Raw genomic sequence first — 25,672 nt, 5'->3', positions numbered from 1 at the left:
AAAAACAGGACTGAAATTTGGTACAAGTATTTCCTCCTCTACATCTCAAAGCCAAAAACACCTAGCACATCCTTGTAAGTACAGCTGACGGACAAGGGATGTAGGTACTTCCTTTATAGCTTACCACTGTCCCAAGATAGCACACGTGTCGTCTTCTAAGTTAACAATGTCTGGCATCTCTAAGCATCCAGGAGGTAAAGCAACTTTGGATCTGACCTTTAATGCATAGCTTTGGTGGCATGTTGCTGCCTCGAAAACTGACGACAATATTGCATGTTTCTTTTTCCATCTCATGTGTTAACTGGAACAATTATCTTCAACATAAACCTATTTCTGATCACCACACTAACCTATCAAAGGCCAAACAAGAATAGAGGGTAATTTTATTTTCCTTTTTTAGTCACTTTTACATGACAAAACAGATCACAAAATGTTTCACATTTACTATCCTGCACTGTTTAAGCAAGAATGAAAATTACAATACTGATTTTGCTGAAAATAGATTTATTAGGAAAGAGGGCAACAAGAATTGGTCTCTCCACGCCATAAAGGTGATGCAGTGCATATACATCCAGAAACCAGTCTAGAAACAGGATTCTCTTGATCGGGAACACAGTAACACTTTACTGAATTTTGTTCACACACCAAATGTGTCATGACTAGTAGTGTGTATAAAAATGAATAAGGATGGGTGGGTTTCTCATAAAACCAAACATACTGTGCAGTCTCAAAAAACAAAACATATTAATTACACATAGGCTATAGAAAATGCAGGCAAAACTGATCTTGCCCCTTTAAAGCATTACTTCATGTTCAATCTTTTGCATATCGAAAAATCTATAACAATTTCCTGAACAATTTTCTTTCCATGTAATTTTATCAATCTTGATTGCTATGTTACTTTAACCTTTTACATATGGAAATTTATCCCCCTAGGCATGCTAAGCATGGACGCCCATCAACTGTGGGTCATGTTGAGCAGCCATTGTGCCCACCGGATCTACATTTTATCCCTGCGACAAGTCTCAAAGTGACAATGATGAATGAAAGTGACATTGACACTGAAAATTACATCGATGTCTGCATTTTTTTACAGAATAAGGGTTTTATCCAGGATTCCAAACAAAGTGGAAATTAATCATTATTTTCTTCAATATTGGGACTATTTTAAAGTTCTTATTTTCTAAAATTCAGAAGTATTTAACATTTTATTTTATATATATTAATTGAAAACTAGGCCAGGGAGCCTTTTCCTCTTTATCATGTTATTGATCTCTGCAAATCCATAACAATATTTCTTCCTATATCATTATGAACTTGGACAGATTTTTAATTCCAATCTGGGAAGTTTTATTGACATTTTCAGTAGACTTGTAGCCAAATTGGGGCCTGTGGATAGACCTCGATAAATCACTGAGAGTGTTTGTCCATGTTATTATAATAAAAGAGAGTCTATACGTTGTTACAATCACGTAGAGAATGCATTAAGACAAGGCTTTGTGATACACAAACAGGTAGATATTTACGACTGGTTGTAAGCTTAGTGATCTCAGTAATGTTTCCCAGCCTGTAGGCAAGTATAGTGTTGTTTATCTGACCACATTAACATACTATGTTTCATTATAAAGCAAAAACCAGTAATTGTCCTTGTTTACAATTTCTAGGAAATTATCCCAAGATCCAGACGTGATCAAAAGGGAGTCAGGACGACAGACAACAGACAACAGACAACAGACACAGACAACAGACACAGACAACAGACACAGACAACAGACACAGACAACAGACAACAGACACAGACAACAGACACAGACAACAGACACAGACAGCAAACACTCCGAAGCAACCATCCAAGAGTATATTCTTTTTAAACTACATATTTTAGAGTTCATTTTTCATCTTTCTCAAACACTCTCGAAACATCAAAACACAACATGAATCAATCATTTTTTTAAATAAACAATTTATGTTTCAGAAAATATCAGATATGCTAATCTGAAAAACAAGTACAAAGGGATCTGGTCTAAAAGATGCTTACAGCTGAAAGGCAATTAACATTTGATAAAAGAAATTCAAAGATATAGTATTATTAATACTGATATGTTCTAATAAACCTTCCAGTAAGAAATTTCTGAGTGATCTCCAGTTGTCATGGCTATGACCAGATGTCAGTAACATAGCATAGACTTTTGTTTGAATAAATGTGTTCACTTTACATTTCCTTGATTGCTTCCCTGACAAACTTGTAATGCAGGTTGTTCTTCTAACTTACAGGAACTCTTCCTGTTCTAAAGAACCTCCACTGCAATTCATACTCAGGTTTTGAATTTATATAGATTGGGAACAATCTGTGTACAGACCACATGGAATATTGATAATTTTAGTACCTGGAGGACTGCTTTATCTTGGACGTGAGGGGTGGTCGGGTAGCCTAGTGGTTAAAGCGTTCGCTCGTCACGCTGAAGACCCGGGTTTGATTCCCGACATTGGTACATTTTGTGAAGCCCCTGCCGTGATATATTGCTGGAATATTGCTAAAAGCAGCGTAAAACCATACTCACTCACTCACTCACTCACTTGGAAGTGAGGTGAGGTGAAATTGGGTTTAATGTTGCATCCAGGATTATTGCACTTATATAGCGACGTGTGTGTGTGGCTGCTTGTACTAGTCCGACTGATGCCGATTTATAATGCTAGCACACTGAGATACCATGCCGCAGTTTAACATGAATACCCCACTAAGACACAGTTTACTGACTCCGAGCCGACAAGTCCTTCTTTTAGCCCCTTAATGCCAAGCACCAGACAAGTACCAAGTCTTTTAATAAGACGTGGCCAGGGATCGAACCCCGGACCTTCCTCTCTCCGGGTGGACGCTCTACCTCTAGACTACGGAGGCGGTCACTTTTTCTTCGTCAGACGACAGGGAGGACTGTTATTCCTTGGACCTCCCAGAGGGAAACAAGCATGAGGTAATGGGGACCTATTCTGCCTCAGACGACTTATTGGGAGAAAAGCAACAGCAACAGGGGGCTATTCTGCCCAAGAGTCCCCATGATGAGACAATCATGGTGTACTGTCAGACTATTCTACTCCAGATCTCAAATGCAGACAAGTAGTATGAGTGTACTGAGGGTCTCTTTGTCCTGGGCACCCTACTGGGAGACAATGAGAATACTTGGCACCCTATTCTGCCAGGAAATCTCAACAGGGAGACAAAGGGCAGAAGATGTTCTGTCTCAGACGCCCTATGGGTGAGTTAATGAGTGAGTATGGTTTTACGCCGCTTTTAGCAATATTCCAACAATATCACGGCGGGAGACACCAGAAATGGGCTTCACACATTGTCTCCATGTCGGGAATTTACATTCCCTCCATGGGGGGTGGTCAGGTAGCCTAGTGGTTAAAGTGTTCACTTGTTGCGCTGAAGATCCTGGGTTTAGTTCCTGGATTGAATGAACCCGGATCTTCAGCGTGACGAGTGGCCACTTTAACCACTAGGCAACCTGACCACCCCCCATGGAGGGAATTACAATGAAACTAACATGCTAGGAGGAAACAACTGGTCCAAAGACAACAACAAACATGTCCGTCTGTCTGCATTGTGACATAACTGACATGAATACCATGACCTAGCTCTAATCTCCCACAGCTGCCTTTATTATCAACACAACCATCCACACAACAAGCATATGTTTAAACTGAAACCCATCTCGAAGCAAAAAACCACAAGTGTATAATTGTGTTGCGAGCACACATATTCAGCATCTAGTATTCCTGCAGACTGCATGATACAAGGCAGGCCATGTTGAGGCCCCTCCAGGATCAATAGCCTCTCACTGCAATAGGCAAACCACACAACTCCACATCATTGTCACAAGTGCTGTGGAACTGTCCGTATAAAGGGTATGGCGACAATGTCCCTGTAGCAATCTACGCGATGACAATGACCTACTGGAGATTCATGATGAAATATTGCAACAGGCTTTTGGGTGAAGCTATCTAAATGAGTTTTGTGTGTTTTTTAATTTGTTTTTTCTGTAAATGCAATATCGATGTTACCCTGGAACATTGCCGTTTCTACTTACATCTATCAGTTGATGAGGCTGACCTGGTCTTCTCTTTCAATGGATGAAATGAAGGACTTGATTGGAGGATGTAAATGTGAGTCTCATGTGTGTTGTGGGAGACTCCTGCCTTTTCATAAAACTAAAATACTCTCACACTACCGGACGTTTTATACTTTCAATTTTTTTTTATTTCAAATATGTTCTTATCCGTGCTGCACAGAGCAAGAGAAAACAATGAGAACCTATCTATTTGACTTTCAACTCGGCAAACCCATTTATGGGTTTAAGGGATACTAATCAAAAGAAGTTGAGGAACACCTGATTCTTTCATATTACAACAGCTAATCTGTCATGTCAGGCCATGCCATGACAAATTAATTGCAATATGAAAGAATTGGGTGTTCTTTAATTTCTTCTGGGAGCAGTGGTCGAAGTTGGGGTGGCCCAGTCGTCTTTGGCACCACAATTCGCTGTGCAGAGTTGCGTCCCTTTGGCATGTCAGAAACCAATGATCGTGGGTTTGAATCCCAGCTTGCCTATATTATGTTTCCAGGTTTGTCAGCACCATACCAGTGCTAGTGGGTTTCACCGAAGTGGTAAACGTCTGAGGCCTGCGTCACTTTGGGGCTTTCCTCCAACGTCTTGCTGACACACCACGATATAACTGGAATACTGTTCAAAGCGGCGTTAAACACAACTCAGTCGGTCCAGTCAGTGAGTACTATCTATATCAAACATTGTCAGTACTGCTCTGATAGGTCATAATTATTTCTGGTGAGGGGGTTTCCCTCCCCTGGACCCGGGCTACTTACTAAGGACATCGCCCTGAGCCTGGCCCCAGATGGGAGAATATCTCTCAATCACTACAAAAGCAGCTAGATGAGTAACCGAACCAATTGAAATTAAGGCCAAATGAATCAACTATAAGATATTCATCCCCACCCTCCTGACACATCATTGTATTGTGCTGAAGTAACGGATAAAGACAATGGCTAAAAGCCTGTCCTTTATTCTGTTTGTGATGAAATACAACATATATGTTGTCCTACCAAGCATTCGCACTTCATGTGAAACACAACCATCAACAGTTGATGTACCCAGTGCACTCAACAGTATGTGTGTGTGTGTGTGTGTGTGTGTGTGTGTGTGTGTGTGTGTGTGTGCGTGCATGAGTGTGTGTGTGTGTGTGTGTGTGTGTGTGTGTGTGTGTGTGTGTGTGTGTGTGTCATAAATAGAAAAACAAAGTAACTATCATGTAAAGAAATATACAAAACAAAATGCCTCCAACTGCATTTCCTATAAAATTTACATTAAAATCAAATAATTAAATCACGTTTGACTAAGTGACATTTACCAGTATTTAATTACAGAAATCAGAGTCAAGGCATGTGTTAAACAGCACAGGTCTCTTATTATAGCGCCTTCAGAAACCCGCCATACTTATGGCTAAAGTATAACTAAAATCCTTGTTATGTAGCCAATAAGCTGCACACAGGTCACTAAGCCTTGACCTGAGGCCGATGAGGTCTGACATGGGGTCAGACTGTCTGGACCATGACCTGTGGCCACATGCTTCATTGTCATCATAACTGCTATTGCAAAGTCATCATCACATGTCTATAAATGCCTCATTAAATGTTCCAGTTCTGTCAGAGTACGCCGGCCATTGAAGCTAGTAGTACATAACACTGCATACCTAGCTTAGTAACTAGGGCCTTGTGTAACCTCACAGTAAATCCTTCAGATTACACGCTTCATAGATCCACTTGTCAAATTAGCCAGGTTCACACTAACCTAACATATCTTACTAAATGTTACAGTTTTTAAGAAGAATGTGACCCACTTTTCTTTCACCCACTTCACGGTCATACACACATACATTCCTCCATCATGGAGAAACATAGATACAATGTGGAGATTGACGATGACAGTATATGTATCCGAGCTTCCCTAGCAGACATCCTCTCTCATTTGCCTGACAACTAGACAACTACAGCCAATAACCAGGATCAGTGAGTGAGTGAGTGAGTTGGGTTTAACGCCGCTTTTAACAGTATTCCAGTTATATCGCGGCGTGTCAGCTTAATGTGGGAGGAAAGCCCGAAGTGATGCAGGTCTCAGACGGTTACCACTTCGGTGAAACCCACGAGCACGGGTATGGTGCTGACAAAACCTAGAAACATAATCGGGGCGAACCGGGATTCGAACCCACAATCATAGGTTTTTGGCATGCCCAAGGGACGCAACTCTGCACAGTGAATTGCGGCACCTTAAACAACTGGGCCACCCGTGCCCCCTGATAATCAATGTATACTGACAAGCAGGATAAGGGAGATTAAATATAACATATTTACAAGTAGTTAAAGTGAAAGTACCAATTCTTCATCACTAGTATACATGCACATGTTTCTACACAATGATTTATCAGCTCCTAACAACTGGCCACCTTCAAAAAGAATCTCCAATGCAATGTACTAGTAGACATAGACTATTTATTCAGGCTTAACTGAAGCCATCGTGACTGCAATTTGGCACGTATCAATATATAGACTCAATCCCTATACATATAAACTGTTGGCCACTGGGAAGTAATAAGTAATACCATCTCACATCCCTTGGATGTTATTTCACTCTCTAGTTACTATAAACCTTGTCACTGTTAAAAAGTACAAATGGACAAAAAATAGTCCTTTGGTCTATTATTCTACTCCACTGTTGGGGATACTCTTTATCTTTCCATGATACACAACACTCAGTCTCGTAATATGACTCAGGTTGGACTCATGAATACTTGAATACATTGACATAAACATCGGGGAGGACTTAGTGTTTGATAAGTGTTTTAAGCTGGCAAATAAGCTGTTGGCATTCTGTGGACTTAATATTAGACCTCCTTTGAGATAATGAGTCAATAAGGTTGTATTTTGAAGAAATGGTTTATCTGAGATCAGGGTTGCATCATAGGTTTGGATTATATCCCAGATAAGTGTATACCTATAGATGTCCAAATGGATCCATGGTGGTGATAATATGAAAAATTGCTTAATCAAGTTAAGAAATTTGAGGTAACTTTATAATTTCTGGTTTCTTTACAAAAGTGTAGATTTAGTGACTTAATTTGTCAGTAAAATGCCTGATTTAAAGTTACCATTCAGGGTCACATTTAAGAACCTGCCAATTAAAAAACAGGTTTTCTTTGTAGCCATAGTGGACAAGCAGAGACCAGAAGCATGCTGTAAGACTGTCATGTCACATGAGCACAACATGTCCAAGCCTGCAATCTTCCAGCAGGTCATCTTTGCCAAGGTTTCACAGATGACCATCTGACCCTAAGGTAAATTACCTTATGACAGACATCAGGTGCTGTAAACCACTTATAAGACTTGAACTGCTGATAATGTGGGAGCGGCCTTGAGATCCCATCTGTTCAGTGATGTCACTGTTCACAGAGCAGTCCGAAGCCATCTCTCTTGGCACAAGACTCACATGTAGGGCCACTGTAAATCCTGGCCTCCATATACATATATATGCATCATTATGATGACAAATGTATTGTTTATAAATCTTTTATACCTTTTCTGACACTGCTTACTGACTGTCTGGAAACTTAAATTTGACTGTCGTCACTTTAAAGACACAAAAAGTTTCATTAATGAAAAAGTAATACAGCCATTGTTTGAAAAACTATCTGAAAAAAATAAATTTGACTGTCCCCTTCCCAAAGGTAGTAAAAGTTGAGTTATTATTGTAAACTTGACTCAAACATTTCTTATTCTGAAATCTAAAACTTCATGCAATAATATATTGGGAAAAGACCAGCACATTCATGACCGCAAAGTATTTCCTACCAACTAATTCCAGCTGGTTCGATGTTCAACATGTCACTGCACAAATCAACATGCATGCAGAGTTGTTAGGGAACCACAATGATGTTGTTTTATAAGACTCCAAACCGATACAATCTTCCATCCATTTTTAACGACTGCACAGCAACAAAACAAGCGTTGCTTCTAATACAGCGTGCAATAGTTTTTTATCAATTATTCACATGGTCAATCAGGCCTAAACTCAGATTGCTATTGCCATTCTGTCATCTGTAGCATTGAATTTGGTATTGATGGGGGCTAGCATGGATTTATGCCCCTAATTTTCAGGGAGATTGTATTCAAGACCAGTAATTTGTGTTAACTCGTCTATTTCCTCATCATTATTTGTTCCAACATGGAGATCAATCGATGACATATTCCAGAATGACTTCATACACAATGATGCAGCATCCTAATTTCACATAAAATATCTTCTTCAAGAAGCAGCAGGTCCATATTATTTTTACATTTGTCATAAATATACTGTCCAACATCAGGGCCTTGTGTACTTAAAGAAGGACGAGGCTCAGGCACATGGCATTACCAGCCATATATCATATATCTGGAATATTGCCGAGTGGCGTTAAACAACAAACAAACAAACAAAAGTGTGTTAAACCCTACTCAGTTTCACTCTTGTTAAATATCGTTTTAACTGCATCTATAACCATGATGCTTGCCTCTCAGTGAGCGAGTGAGTGAGTTGGGTTTAACGGTTTATACAGCATTCCAGTTATATCACAGCTTGTCAGCTTGATGTTGGTGATACAGGTCACAGACGTTTACCACTTTGGTGAAACCCATGAGCATCGGTATGGTGCTGACACACCTTGAAACATAATCAGGGTGAACCAGGATTCAAATTAACAATCCTAGGCTTCTGGCGTGCCCAAGGGACGCAACTCTGAACAGCGAATTACGACGCCTTAGACGACTGGGCTGCCTGTGTCCCCTGTGATCTGCTGTTTGTTGTTTAAAGCCACACTCAGCAATATTCAAGCTAAATGATGAGGGTCTGTAAATAATCAAGTTTGGACAAGACAATCCAGTGATTGACATCAAAACCATCGATCTACACACTTGGGGTACGATGACATGCATCAACCAAGTCAGGGAGCCTGACCACCCGATTCCATTGGTTGCCTCTTACGACAAGCATGGGTTGCTGAAGACCAATTCCATCCTGCCTATGTAGACTTTGTCATCAGGAACTATAAACATGTAGCAGATCTCCCCAGTACTGTGGACCAGTGCTGACTTACAGGACCAAGCAGAACAGCCCTGGGTGCCACTACCTCCTGTACATTGAAACACTCTTCCTCTTGCAGTCAGGGCCACAGCATCAGCATCAAAATCAGACATCACATCAGCACTAAAATACCAAATTGTTCTGCATAGCTTTTGACAAAACAAATGAATAGTGGACATTTGTATCATCAGATGCTTAACAAATTCAGTATTTATCAGTATTTACCCTTAATATTAAACAAAACTCATCGCTCGTGAAACTGCATCATTGATTTCAATTCTGGAGAGAGTTTTCATAGAAATTTCAACTTTAAAACCATTTATTTACTTTTCTCAACCTAACCAGTCATAAAGTATTTAATTATTTTATTTTTCATCAAACATTAAAAACTTATTTTAATTTTTATTTCAAACAGAACTATTCTTAAAAATATTACTACATTGTATTATTTCTTATTTCTCCCATGCAACAGCAAAGTAATCATCAAATACCAGTCACTATATTACTGAAATAATGCTGGTACAACAAATTTTAACTCACTCACTCAAATACCACCCCACATGTCAAGCTGTGAAAAAAACACTGGAAAATAAGATTCAGAAACAAACATTCAAATCATAACTTAACATTATCCAACAAATTCTAAATATTTAATCTAAAAAATATTCTTCTGACAACATTTCCGATACGCCAAATATGAAGTTTATTTGGCATGTTACCCCATGATCACATATGATTTGAACAATCACACACTTGGTTTATCTTGTACAGCCCAGCGCAAACACGACAACTTTCTTCACAAACAGCTGCAGCCTCCAGGCACATGGGCTCGTCAATAGCAACAGTAGCTGCCAGTTTGCACACATTCTGGTCATCACTGGACATGTCAATAACATGGAGCAGCAGGCCTTGGATGGCCTATAGAAATACCTTTTGTTGTGGTCAGAAATTAACAGAGGCATATGAACTGTTTGGAAACCCATTTTGGAGTCTAGTTCATTATTGTGTCAAGGAAGATTTTCAAATTTAGCCGGATGTCACTTCATACTTGTGATGTCAACATAACAGTAAATGTTTGGAAAACTGAATACCAGACAACTACAGAACCTAGTAATATGTGGTTAAGATTAAATTGTTGGAGGAAGTGTGTGACAGTATGCTATCCTACTATCAAGGCTAAATAAATTATCATGGGCTAGTGAGTGAGTTGGGTTTAACACCGCTTTCAACAGAATTCCAGTTATATCACAGTGTGTCAGCTTAATGTGGGAGGAAAGCCCAGATGATGCAGGTCTCTGATGTTTACCACAAGCATTGGTATGGTGCTAACAAACCTAGAAACATAATTGGAGCGAACTGGGATTTGAACCTACAATCATAGGTTCCTGGCATCCCCAAGGGATGCAACTCTGCACAGCAGGTCATGGCACCATAGATGGCTGGGCAACCCATGCCATCTATCATGGACTGATCAAATGATGTTGGATACTACTTAGTCTAGTAGCAATGTTTGTTGCTTAATACTGATTTTATACCATGCATCAAAAAATGTTTCATCAAGCATATTTACAGAGAATAAATTCATGCTTTCCATAACAAATACGACATTGCTGAGCATGTAGCCCCTAGCATCCCCCCCACCTTCTCCCCCCCCCCCCCCCCCCCCCCCCCACACACACACACACACACCCACACACATTTTGATAACACTAAGAAACATGCACAATTGAATATCAGTGTATTATCTAATTTTATAATGCATGAAATTAGAGGCAGCAAAAATTAACCATAAAACAATTCATTCCTATTTAATTATAGTGTCATATGATGCTATTTTGTGCACACCCTATCTATATCTTCAGTGTTGCTGGGTTTCATTTTATTGGCTTGGACAAATATTTAAGCAATCGTTATGCCCCCACCCCAACCCCCACCTTCCAACTGACTTGAATAATAATCAAGCTCAAATTCAGCCCCACTCTCCCCTCCCTCCCAAACTGCCATGTCACACACTGTCACTTGTCAACCTTCAGAACATGGGGTACATCACTGGACCCCACACAGGGGGACATATTTCACAAAACTACATTGAACAACAGAAAACAAGCAGCAGCTGAGAGAGTGGCCATGTTCAACAGCTTGAGACATGTCAGAGTTTCTAGGGCACCACGATCTCATGTAGCACCATGGTGTCACCTTAGGCAAGTGGCTTTGTTTGAAATATTCACCAGTCAATTGGCACTCAGTAATTTTTCCAGCTATATGATGGCGGTCTGTAAATAATCGAGTCTGGACCAGACAATCCAGTGACTGACATCATGAACATCGATCCACGCAACCAAATCAGCTAGCCTGACCACCCGATCCCGTCAGTCGCCTCTTATGTGAGGTGAGGTAAAATGGGGTTTAACGTCTCGTCCAAGATTATTGCACTTATATAGCCTGCGTGTGTGTGTTGCTGCTTGTACTAGTCCGGACTGATGCCGATTTATAGTGCTAGCACACTGAGATACCATGCCGCAGTTTAACATGAATACCCCACTCAGACACATTATACTGACTCCGAGCCGACTAGTCCTTGTTTTAGCCCCTTAATGCCGAGCGCCAGACAGAGTAACAACAAGTACCATCTTTTAACGTCTTTTGGTATGACGCGGCTGTGGATCGAACCCCGGGCGGATGCTCTACCATTAGACCATGGAGGCAGTCTCGCCTCTTACGACAAGCATAGGAAGATATGTGATGTGACTGTTAACCTTCTAGCACCTCACAGACTGCTTGGGTTGTATACTCCCCAGGGAGCTGAGAATGAAAATCAGGAGTGCACACTGATCCAGTGACTGGGGTAATAATAACATCTATCATGGCCTGAGCTCATTTGAACAGTTTTAAATTGGAAAGGGGACTATACAAATTCATGATATAAATAATACATAGCGGGAGAGCAGTTTTATAAAGAGCATGCCTTCTCTCTGCGTGCAAAATACTACATCATACTTCTGCTTCCAAGATTGTCATAACACTCATGCATCATCCTCCCAGGTCTGACACTTATCTGACCTCTTAAAACTTCCAGGTTATGAGTAGCGAGTGAGGGAGTGAGGGAGGGGATCTCATAATGTGACAGCCATGATGAACAATAAATCACAAACCTAATGGTCGATAGAGTGAGCATCTATATATGCCATCACGGTAAGTCAGGGTGTGATCATTCAATTCTCAGTCGGGTGACAGTCTGCCTTGGTTTACCATTTACATTATCCTGATAGGGGGGTCAATAGCCAGTAGGCAATTAGACAGAGGGCCTTTAGTTGGCAGTGAATAATTATTTTATTATATACACAACATAAAAGTATTTTGAAATGTTACTTGCACATTAGTGTTAATTGTAAAATGAACGGAGGTGTGATTATGCATTGTTACTGGTGATTAAATCGGATTCCAAGCCTGGAAAAGTTCATGACTATTCATGTTCCCAAAATTGAAAAATCGGTCATTCGGCTTGGTGAAATTGATACCATTTTAATCAAATATTAAGTTTGATCAATATCTATCAGAACAATTTTGAATTAATCGTTTGTTCCCACAATTTGCTAACCAGCGAATTCAATTATCACAGAAGCATAACAGATTTTTAGCATCTGACATCATCAATTGTATCCTTACGCCATCGCAGTCCAGGTGACGTCATGGCATTCGCAAGGGACAGTTCATGTGGAGAGAGATTACTTCAGAAAATGACTGATTACTTTTTTATATTTTACAATGTTGATAAATGTTACATGTTTTCAGAAATTGTGTACTTGAAGTTTCATTTGGAACAAACAGCGTTAAGACCAAGAATGAAACTTGTAGTTGTTTAGCAAATTCTGTGTCATGACTTGGTCCTTCCTTACATCACAGTAACTTCCTTAAGGGAAATAGCACATTCTCTCCATATAACTCCAAATCACATTACATCTGTCTGGGGGACATTATCCTCCATTCCAGATTTCTCCCTACACCTGGGAGGACTTAACCCATACATATACACCACCACAGCGAGTTGAACCTGTGATTAATCCCCCTCACAAACAACAGCATTAGCCTGGTTCAGTGACAGGTTAAAAGGCTGGTGTTGACACTTCTCTCACCTGCTGACAATATACAGAGCTCCTTGCGCTGACAACAATGGAACATATAATCAATATCATATGGATAATTCTGATGCACTGCAGAGGAGTTTTGAATAGATGTACTGTTCAAGGTCAAGGTGTAAAAGAAACATTAAACACTTTTAATGTTACTTCTAACAAAAGTTGTAAAGATCCGGGTTAGAATTATTCGTCAAAATCCCATGCTTGTTGTAGAGGTGTGGTCAGGCTCAGTGACTTGGTTGATACATGTCATCATATCTCAATTGTGTAGATTGATGCTCATGTTGTCAATCACTGGATTGTCTGGTCCAGACTTGATTATTTACAGACTGGGCACATGTCAACAAAAACAACGAACAAAAATAAATACCAAAAACGTGATTGGAAAATAAATAGAAAATAATTGGCAATGGATGCAATATGAATTATTAATGAGTGAGTGAGTGAGTGAAAAAGGTTTTACGCTGCTATTAGCATTATCACAGAGGAGGGCTTCACATATTGTCCAGTTGTAAGGCGCCAACCTCAGACAGTGAGTGAGTGTTTGAACTTAATGAATAATCTATAAAATGACACTTAACAAGAGTAAAACATACTGGTGACTGAGATGGGTTTGACACACTTTTGTTTTGTTTGTTTGTTTGTTTGTTTGTTTGTTTGTTTGTTTGTTTGTTTGCTTGTTTGTTGTTTAATGCCACTCAGAAATATTCCGGACATATGACGACGGTCTCTAAATAATCAAGTCTGGACCAGACCAGAAAAACGCTTCAATATTTGATATGTAACCGTACGTGACAGTCAGTACTAATTTCATATTTATCAATGTCAGATTAATCCTGAAAGCTGCACTAATATCTTCAGTTATCTCAATGTCAGCTTAATGCTGAAAGTGATACACATCAAGGATGTTTACAAATTTGAAGACACCCATGAGCATGAATACTTGGCATACCAAAGATCAAAATTATGGTATTCAAACCCCTGACTAGCAGATCCTGGCACCAACATTGGATGCAACCCTGTACAGCTAATTGTCACACCTCGAACCAACTGGCCACCTGTGCACCTCATGAGTGAGTGAGTGAGTTTGATTTAATGCAGGGGATGCAGCTACGGCATGTCAGCTTGAGTGAGTGTGTGAGTGAGTGAGTGAGTGAGTGGGTTCGGTTTAATGTCATGTTTAGCAATATTCCAGCAATATCACGGCAGGGGACACCAGAAATGGGCTTCATACATTGTACCCATGTGGGAAATCGAACCCAGGCCTTTGGCAGTGACACGCAAACGCTTTAACCACTAGACTACCCACTGCCCCTCAGCTTGATGTGGGAGGAAAGCTGATTGATGAAGCTGACACCAGCACACATGATGCTGAGCTAACCATATTCTGTTGAGAGATAGGACTAACCATAACGCTACCAAGGAAAGTTTGTCTATTTACAGTGTCACTGTGATCAATACATTACGCATATATTGCACAAGTGTGAAAATGATCAATTGTGCATTGCAAAGTGATGACTACTGCAGAGTGATGTCGCAAGATGCCAATATCTCGGTTAACACTCTCAAAGTGACTCATGTTTTCAAACTTACAATATCATAGTTGTATGTGAAGAAGTTTATGACTCAGTAATAATGAAACCCTCAGGGTCACAGCCTGCATCACACCTTGCGTCACACCCTATGTTAGTTCATTTTATATCATTACACCCAATACCCTTCTCATAAAGTATTGATTTCATCTTTGAAATCGAAATCGAAAGTACTCCACACAAAGTGTTAATGTAGACTTACCTTGCATGTCAAGTACACATGCAAGTTTGGGCACTAACACGTAGATGATGATTGCTAATGATTTCTCACAGGATTATTTTTTAATGAGCAAAGGTGAACTTTCACAAACTTTATTGAATTATGGTGTGTCAATACTTATATTGATACATAGAGGTTATCATGCGAGTGTGTTTTGGGATGGTAAATATCCTGCATTAGGAATAAACATTGTATTTAGCGAGCCTTGGCGAGCTAAATACATACTGTTTATTCCTAATACAGGATATTTACCATCTCCAAACACACAAGCATGATAACCTCTTTATCATATAATGTCATTCTTTAATTCTGTGCTTCAAAATCGCTTTCCCTTTCTCACAAACATTACCGAAACATTGTGAGTTTTCCTGGAATGCGCGCATTAATATTTATTACATCACAGGGTAAGTGATGTGTCAGTCGGACAGTGACAGTAGCCAATATAGTTCCAACTGAAATCTGTTTCTTATACAGTGACGAAGCAACATATACGCAAAACAACAATTGTTTATAATTGCCATTCGCGGCAATCCATCGGTCTCCCTGCTAGAGTAACTGGCCTTTGTCAAAGGGAAGCTACTCTAACCCTAGTCTATGAGACAAATGTTGTTGACAGTCGGTCTGTCCTGTCATAGTTAAGAAGTGTAGTCAGATGTACACAGAGCGACAAAACGAAACAAGGTAACAATTCAAACATGTTTCGGCCAAATCCAACTATTTCAATTTGTGGAGAAGGTTTCAAGCCGCAGAGGTCTACCAGTCATGGCTACTGATCCCGCTTGGCTAGGCCTCGTGCCCTCACAAAATTGTTTCGAAATTTATATCTCCAAAGTTGCCAAAACTTAGCTACGTCACAGTTAGACACTGATTTTCAGTATATTAGACTGTTTTTTTGATAATGATAGCAATTATCCCTGTAGTTTATCCAGATTCCCAATGGTTAATTCTAACTCGATTGCCGAATGACGAGGGCGACGCAGTCCAATAGTCCTAGATAATGTACAGGATGCTATTCCTCGGATACTGCAAAACATAGTCCTTGATAATGTACAGGATGCTATTCCTCGGATACTACAAAACATAGTCCTTGATAATGTACAGGATGCCATTCCTCGGATACTACAAAACACAGTCCTTGATAACGTACATGATGCTATTCCTCGGCAACTACAAAACATAGTCCTAGATAATGTACTGGATGCTATTCCTCAGATACTACAAAACATAGTCCTTGATAATGTACAGGATGCTATTCCTCGGATACTACAAAACACAGTCCTTGATAACGTACATGATGCTATTCCTCGGCAACTACAAAACATAGTCCTAGATAATGTACAGGATGCTATTCCTCGGATACTACAAAACATAGACCTTCATAATGTACAGGATGCTATTCCTCGGATACTACAAAACACAGTCCTAGATAATGTACTGGATGCTATTCCTCAGAAACTGCAAAACATAGTCCTAGATAATGAACAGGATGCTATTCCTCGGATACTCCAAAACATAGACCTTGATAATGTACAGGATGCTATTCCTCGGATACTACAAAACACAGTCCTAGATAATGTACTGGATGCTATTCCTCAGAAACTGCAAAACATAGTCCTAGATAATGAACAGGATGCTATTCCTCAGAAACTGCAAAACATAGACCTTGATAATGTACAGGATGCTATTCCTCAGATACTACAAAACACAGTCCTAGATAATGTACAGGATGCTATTCCTCAGAAACTGCAAAACATAGTCCTAGATAATGAACAGGATGCTATTCCTCGGATACTCCAAAACATAGACCTTGATAATGTACAGGATGCTATTCCTCGGATACTACAAAACATAGACCTTGATAATGTACAGGATGCTATTCCTCGGATACTACAAAACATAGACCTTCATAATGTACAGGATGCTATTCCTCGGATACTACAAAACACAGTCCTAGATAATGTACAGGATGCTATTCCTCGGATACTACAAAACATAGTCCTAGATAACGTACAGGATGCTATTCCTCGGATACTACAAAACATAGTCCTAGATAACGTACAGGATGCTATTCCTCGGATACTACAAAACATAGACCTTCATAATGTACAGGATGCTATTCCTCAGATACTACAAAACACAGTCCTAGATAATGTACAGGATGCTATTCCTCGGATACTGCAAAACATGGTCCTAGATAATGTACAGGATGCTATTCCTCGGATACTGCAAAACATGGTCCTAGATAATGTACAGGATGCTATTCCTCGGATACTGCAAAACACAGTCCTAGATAATGTACAGGATGCTATTCCTCGGATACTACAAAACATAGACCTTGATAATGTACAGGATGCTATTCCTCGGATACTACAAAACATAGACCTTCATAATGTACAGGATGCTATTCCTCGGATTCTACAAAACACAGTCCTAGATAATGTACAGGATGCTATTCCTCGGATATAACAAAACATAGTCCTAGATTATGTACAGGATGCTATTCTTCAGATACTACAAAACACAGTCCTAGATAATGTACAGGATGCTATTCCTCGGATACTACAAAACATAGTCCTAGATAACATACAGGATGCTATTCCTCGGATACTGCAAAACATAGTCCTTGATATAACACAATCCTATGTGGAGTGTTTGTGTTTCTAAGTTAATATATCCACTCTTAAATTGAAATATAATCATTCTATATGCAAGAGTGTCTTCACGTCATAAATAATAATCAAATAGAGATTTCAAGGTACTATGTATTTCTCAAATTTTAATGTAACATGACGTGACATTTCTGTACTGTACAATCCTTCAAATAAACAACATAAAGTCACATCCTGAATATCCAACAAGGCGGGATTCAAGCAATCGCTATCTTATTGTACCAGCACTGTAAAAAATCCCTCGTCCATGAAGTATATTTCATCATAAAACAGCACCAGATGCATAGATCATTAAAGTCACACCCACACAGGTTTCATGTGACATCTTCACATAAAGTCAACATGCCTCGCTTTTATCTTCCACAAAAGCCTCTCTGTGATCTCCAGCGGCATGATCAACCTTTTATCTGTGTTCTACATCAGTCTGTACTTCATGTGACATCCTGGTGTGGCGCAGTCCTCAGCCTGGTCACCACACACAACACCATGCAACATGGAGGACAATAAAATTCCTCTGAAAACTTTAAATGTTCCCAACGTCACGCTTCTTTGAGAGCCCACACCTTTGTTTTATGTGTATTGTGAGCACGTTTAGCATATTAAACGTATGTGTTCATTGATTTATGTAGAATAACTTGTCATTAATACAAGGTATATTTCGTCAATATCAGCACATTATAAAATATTAATAAGTACAATGATAGAAAAATATGAAGGTTTACATTCAAAATGGTTCTGTACTATTGACTGTCCAGCAGAAGTCAGTATAAGTTGTTTTCAGGAAAGTAGAACAAAGTTTTATTAAAACAAACGAAGCAAAAACAACTTCACTATATTTTATCGCTACGTTATCCAAAACAAACCATTTCGCCCCAAATCAAAATTCCACAATCCACACCTCTTGCAAAGATACAACATCCTAACGTTCTAATCAAGCAACAAAATTTACCAACAGAAAAGAAACTGACAATATGCACAACGTTATATTTACAACAGCTGACCTACCCTAGTTTGTTAAAGCTTACTAGTGTTTACCAGCCCGGGTTGAATAACTACACAAGCCTTGAACCGATCACGCTCAGTGCAGCAGCAGCAGCAGCAGTACATCAGTGGACATCCACAAGGTGGGAGTATGTCTGGATGTTGTTTCTGCTGAACCTGTTTGGACTCTCTGTTTCTTAATTAGTTATATTTGTCTGTCAAATCTCACAGGCTGACTTGAATACTTTCTAAAGAGAATGAGCATTTGTTGGATAGCTTGAACATATATTTTGGCAGAGACAAATCTTTGTATTGATGAAGACGGTTTAAATTTGATGAGATTAAAATAAGTTCAGTCATCACTAGTCATAGTGTTATTTATTCACTTCCAAAAAATAAACTAACTGTGCAACTAGATTGAATTTTTAAGTTCAATAATATCCCTTGACCATTCACTGACCTGTGTGGGTATTTCTTGGTAGAAGAGCCCCACTGTGTCGCATGTTTGTCGCAAGAGCTGACAAACCTAAAGATATAGCGGTTTTAGGGACAAGTCCAAATTTACTACCCGGGTACCTGCTGTAGGTCTCAAGTGATGGGTACAAAATGTCCACTTGGGAATAGTTAGATCGTAGCTTTGGCAAAATGTGTTTAGATGCACGTATAAAACGATCTGTTCATGCATACACTGAAGTTGCTTTGTCATTATTCAAACATATAAAATTTGGAAGGAATGCGTGACTTTAGTTACATTAGTGACTTGTAGTGTAACCATGGAGTTCCATGGAGTTCATTATACAATATTTCACTTCTAACTAACTAACTAACACTTCCAAGCCCAGAGCAGTTTCTATATGTACCACGCCACAGCAACTTAATAATGTCCATCGTGGGCACGGGTGGCCCAGTCGTCTAAGGCGCTGCAATTCGCTGTGCAGAGTTGCGTCCCTTGGGCACACCAGAAACCTATGATTATGGGTTCGAATCCTGGTTCGCCCTGATTATGTTTCTAGGTTTGTCAGCACCATACCCGTCCTCGTGGGTTTCACCGAAGTGGTAAATGTCTGAGACCTGCATCACTTCGGGCTTTCCTCCCACATTTAGCTGACATGCCGTGATATAACTGGAATACTGTTAAAAGCGATGTTACACCCAACTCACTCTCTAATAATGTCCATCTATTCACTTTGGAAAAGGTTCAACACTGCTTCCGTATCTACATATATACATCACACAACACGACTCTGTATGAGACATCACAAATGTGTTTATTTTGATAAAACCATGATTGTTAGTTATTTAATGACGCACTCAGCAATAATCCAGATATAAGACGGACGTCTGTAATCGAGTCTGGACCTGACAATCCAGTGATTGTCATCATGAGCATCAATCTACACAATTTGGATACAATGACATACAACCAAGTCAGCAAGTCTGACCAATGAGTACTTGTTTAATACAGCACACAATAACATTGTTATTCCCATAAAAAATTGTGTCAGTCCAACAACCAAGTCAGCAAGTCTGACCAATGAGTACTTGTTTAATACAGCACACAATAACATTGTTATTCCCATAAAAAATTGTGTCAGTCCAACAACCAAGTCAGCAAGTCTGACCAATGAGTACTTGTTCAATACAGCACACAATAACATTGTTATTCCCATAAAAAAATGTGTCAGTACTACAAAAAGTGTTTCCTTAAAAAAAGACTTTCTCTTCATTGTTGTCGGCCATAATCACAACTCTGGACTGTATCACCCAGGTCATCATTGCACAACATGTTCCCATCAGCAGGGTAACTACTACGCACCATGAGACTGACAGTCGTGAGAAACCTCCATTTCCTGTCACTAGGATAACCATGTCTGATAGAGCCTCTCAGCCTGGGTGTATACCCTGGTAGATATGACGTGATGACGACAGCACGGATGGGAACTCTCTCACCAAGATAAAGGTCATCTATCATTATGTTGACACTGTGCCACTTCAGCGGCCGGTATTGACATGGCTAGTCACATGTAACAAGCAGTACCAACACAACTCACTTATAGTTTTAGGTGTCACCTGGAGAAAATGTCTTGACTTCAGGACTGATCATTTCGGGGGCTGGGTACTGGATCCATGGTATTTTTAATGAAACACAGTGGCAAAAGTAACTTATATGTTCTTATTTTTTATATTTTAGAGTGAGAGAGAATGATTTCAAACCATATTTAGCAACATTCCTGCAATATCACGGCTGGGGACACCAGAAATGGGCTTCACGTATTGTGCCCATGTGGGGAATCGAACCCAGGCCTTCAGCGTGGCAAGTGAACGGTTTAACCACTCTGCTATCTGACTGCTACTTATACTTCAAAAGCACATTCACAAAACTCTTCTCTATTGCTTTAAAGATTACTCCGTAAGACAAAAAACAAATATATGTTTCTGGTTGCCATACCAACCCTAATCTTGAGCCCCGACCACAAACCTTGTTTCTTATTTGTCAAGACTTGCACCATAGCATATATCACCATCCCTGTATTTTCACAAGCATAATTTTCCTATTCTGCCACTATCGTAAATTGGTTGCATTTCACTGTAAATCGCGGAAAGACTTTTAAATTGAAATTTAAACAAATTTAAACCCAGCTCACCAACTTTAGTGCTCATTTAAAGAGAAATATGTGGTTATTTATGTTCCCCTCAAGAGATTTGAAAGGGTTCAGAAAGTCTTATGTGTGACTTTATGTTTTCCCATACTCTCCTCTATCTTCAGTAGTAGTTCTTTGTTGTGTTCACAGTTAGACTTCCAGGCTGTGAACCATGGTGCCCAGATCAACATCATTACCCAAAAATATTAATTATATTTTTTATAAAGACCACAATTATTTTGCCATGGAGTATATACGAGGGGCGATCAATACGTTTTGCAACTTCAATATAAGACCAAGTCGCAGAATATCTTTTACACTTTTATTTTTCAATACAATCTCCATTCACCTCAATACACCTATTCCATTTGTCCTTCAAGCTTTTAATACCACTTTTATAGAAATCCGCAGATTGACCCTCTTAGCACGCCTCTGTGGCAGCCTAAGTCTGGGCTGTAGTGTGGGTGATTTAACTGTACATGATTAATAAGTTTGGTTTAACACTACTTTGTACAGTATTTCTGTATTATCAAGTCGTACACCCCTCTTTTATATAAATAAGTATAAAATCATTGCAACCCCCAACCCTCCATCATGATTATTTAATCAGACCTTTAATCCATATGTGTAATTAGGTGTGTATCAATTTAGGAATTAAATTATTGACCATGTGGGATATCTCTGTTTTATTTTTCAATGTTATTACAGAAATATAAACAGTTTTAAAGTCATTTATTGTCATTCAGGTTGAGGATTTCATGTGCAATGTATACATATATATTCAAATCAGTTTCAATTCCACATATGTATGTTTTGTACTTAGTAATCAGTTAGCATTATCCTTTTCATTATAAGTACATTATGGATTAATATTTCCATAAACAGGAAAAAGAAAGAACCTGCTTCTGTTCACATGTTAATGTCCTATCATGACCCAGTTTATCATCAATGATCATAATAAATATTAACCACCCAGTAAATATACAGCTGGCAGAATTTCTACACCAATCCCACTGAGTTTTATTTATTTATTTATTTATTTATTTAACGTCATATCTCCACACCACACAGGGGCATACTCCCTTGATTTCATTCTCATCTCCCTGGGAAGTATACAACTCAAGCTGTGTGTGAGGCACTAGAAGTAAATTGCAGGTTGTAAACATTAAACTTCTTGATTTATATTTAGCTGAATACACTTCTAAAAACTCATCTTACACTTTCATAAAAATTAACCTTTCCATAATTACATATTCAGACCAAGTAAATCAGTTATTCAGCTCACCATTATTCCAAATGGCATTACCAAGTCTCAGGTTCCCATCTGACCATGAAAACACTATTACCATCCAGAGTTGCTGCACTTGTGTCTCAGCTGATGGAAACAACATTTCTGTGAGTGACATTTAAATGTATCACCATAACACACTTTCTAAAAATAATCTTATGAATTTTACATAACAAGAAAGACACAATTTTTATGGATAACAACTTCTTTAATACTGTAAAAAGCAACGTTTCGGCATAGATCTTTATACCGTTGTCAAGCAAGGTATAAGGATCTATACCGAAACGTCGCTTTTTACAGTATTAAAGAAGTTGTTATCCATAAAAATTGTGTCTATCTTGTCATCCATCAACTTCTAAGTAATGCCTATCAAACAATTTTACATAAGTTTTGATGCAGTACAAAGCAGAAATGGGCGTGAGAATCTTAATGTGACTAGGCCTTCTATTCATTATTTTAATGGCAGCTTGTATTTGGATGCAAAAAATACTGAATGGAAACATGTCAAGGAAACTTATTCAGGGGTAGTGACCCAAGTGTCACAACTCGACTCGCACTGAAACGAGACAAGCATTGTGTACATATGTTTTCAAGCACATACCTTGCTTCTTTGAAAACGACCTACCCATTGGGTTAACACACAATTTATAGTCACGAGTACATCCTTAAGTACACAAAGTGTATGAGGGTGAACTGGACAGACATTTACATGTGATAACATATTACAGTCATATCTTTCACTGGAAACTGATACTAGTTTAGCCATATATGATTGCATACCAAGAGTCCGAAGTTGACCTGATAGCAATGAAACAATACCCATCTAATCAGTGTGGTAATTAACTGTTACACTGACGCTGGTTCAAAATGGTGTTTGATTGACAAGCTTGTTTAAACAACTTGTGTGGCAGGTACTGCAGCAGGCATTTTGTATGCTGCACCTTAAGTTATGGACTACTGAATATAGGTCAAGATAAGCATTTTCAAATGACAACAACCACCACAGTCATTAAACAAACAGAAGGTCCAGTTTCATCTCGCTGCCCTTAAACGACGTCCTCCTAGTTCAGTGCTGTCCCAGGAGATTTGATATGTAATCAATAAACACGCAATAATTCTACCGAAACATGAGCTGGGTGAAACAATACACTCCTCCATGTACTATACGGGGTTGAAGACAGGCCACATGTTGCCGGGATAAACATGAAATGTACTGAAACATAGGCCCGAAACATATACCAACTACGAGAGCATGTCGATCGCACCGCTCATAATATCAGCTGTTCGTGTATGGTTGATTTATCACCTGATTATTGCCTGTGGTCATTCCATGCGGAACGACAGTAAGCTTCCGATTGCGAAACATGGAACACCCTTTGATCGTATATATCATATAATCAACACCAATTGAACTCATACATCACATAACTACGCAGGTTGACATATATTAATTACAGGTAAGTACTGCACGTGCAACAGCTGTTCCACACAGGTTAAACCGGCGACAGCAACAGCCCCCATTCAACAGTTGTTCGGAAGCTATGCAAGGGACGTTGAAAGTTGACACAATATACAGTCACTGGGTTTAATATACTTCAAACATAAACACCACGACCCACGATGATAAACAATCATATATATACATACAAACATGAAAATCACAAAATGTAAATAAGCGTTAAAACACTTACCAAAGTACACGGGGCGCCCGCAATTCCCGCATACGTTGCTTTGCATGTCTGGGGTGGGTGAACTGCGCCCTGCCCCCAGATTGACTGTTAGAGCCGAGCCGAAACACGGCCCAGTTGATAATAATATAACGCAAACAATTCACTGAAGCGTTGTAGGTGTGTATAGTTACTCTTCGCCCATGACACCACTACGGCATAGTTCCGAAGGCTGTGACACCGCGTACATCCACTGAGTGATTCTAGCTGAAAATGCGTTCAATTATTAATGCTTTTACGCGTTGTGGTTTTTCAGACGAAAGTGTGCCGTAGATCCTCTACATTTCCATGCGATCTCACTGAAAAAACTCAAACCACGGTAGCCAAGAGTTATCGGGGTGATCCATCTACCAAAGACAATAGGTAAGGCAAGTTCGCACAGGACAGCAACGGACGAGTCCATTCACTACAGGAATCTTCTGCGAACACAGACATACGCAAGATCGATAAACGCTCAATATATGTGATTGAGAGCTAGGCGTTTGAAATGCTATTTTCTGAACACTTTCGCATTCCTCAATTTCCTGTCCAAGTATGGACCTGCCTGTGAGAACATGTCACCAGCGCGTCAACTGGACACTGGCTATTTGTAGGCGTGACCCTGGCGGACATGCCGTGCACACGGTGAGCTTCCCAGGTTAAATACATTAGGGATCTCCATCCATGAACTTTTACTTCCTTCCATGACGGTGTTCGGGAAAGGTTAATGGAAGTTCGAGACATAATCACCGTTTTAAAAAAAATAAATGTCACGTGAAAATAATACGCGCATGTATATCAATGTACTTACTCTTTTATATCAAACGTTAAATATATACACACAACAGCTAATCAACCACCTGTCTGACGAAACCGTCTAACAGCTTAATTATTTCCATGTGAGTCATGACATGAAATGCAGCTCGCAAGGAAGCACAACTGAAATTGCACCACAGAAACAGAAACTGGGCTGGTTGGGTAGGCTTGTGGTTACAGTGTTAACTCGTCACGCCGAAAACCCGAGTTCGATTCCCCACATGGGTACAATGTGTGAAGCCCATTTCTGGAGTCTCCCGCCGTCCCGCCGTGATATTGCTGGAATATTGCCAAAAGCAATAAAACAATACCCACTCACTCAAACAGAAACTGTTTTTCCAGTTTTACACAGGTTTACTAGAGTCACTGGTCACTTTTTCTCATGCTTCCGTGTTCGAACCTGTAGAATAGCTGTCATACGCAATACTTGAATACAT

The 25,672-nt window shown here is 39.5% G+C and overlaps 1 protein-coding gene across 1 annotated transcript in view; it reads right to left on the bottom strand.

Moving 5' to 3' along the window:
* The window catches only part of LOC124149350 (ras association domain-containing protein 2-like), a 128,651-nt gene extending 103,661 nt beyond the window's left edge, over positions 1-24,990 (bottom strand). The window contains exon 1 of the mRNA XM_046520883.2: positions 24,405-24,990. Coding sequence (XP_046376839.2) covers positions 24,405-24,450 — 46 coding nt within the window. The 5' untranslated portion in view covers positions 24,451-24,990. The remainder of the gene's footprint in view (positions 1-24,404) is intronic.
* Between the last annotated feature and the right edge of the window lie 682 nt (positions 24,991-25,672).

Source organism: Haliotis rufescens, unplaced genomic scaffold (assembly GCF_023055435.1).
Source record: "Haliotis rufescens isolate VD_foot unplaced genomic scaffold, xgHalRufe1.0.p SCAF_11, whole genome shotgun sequence".
In the NCBI taxonomy this organism is placed as follows: Eukaryota; Metazoa; Mollusca; class Gastropoda; order Lepetellida; family Haliotidae; genus Haliotis; species Haliotis rufescens.
Note: the sequence above shows the minus strand (reverse complement) of the source record. Positions and strands in the feature narration are given on the sequence as shown.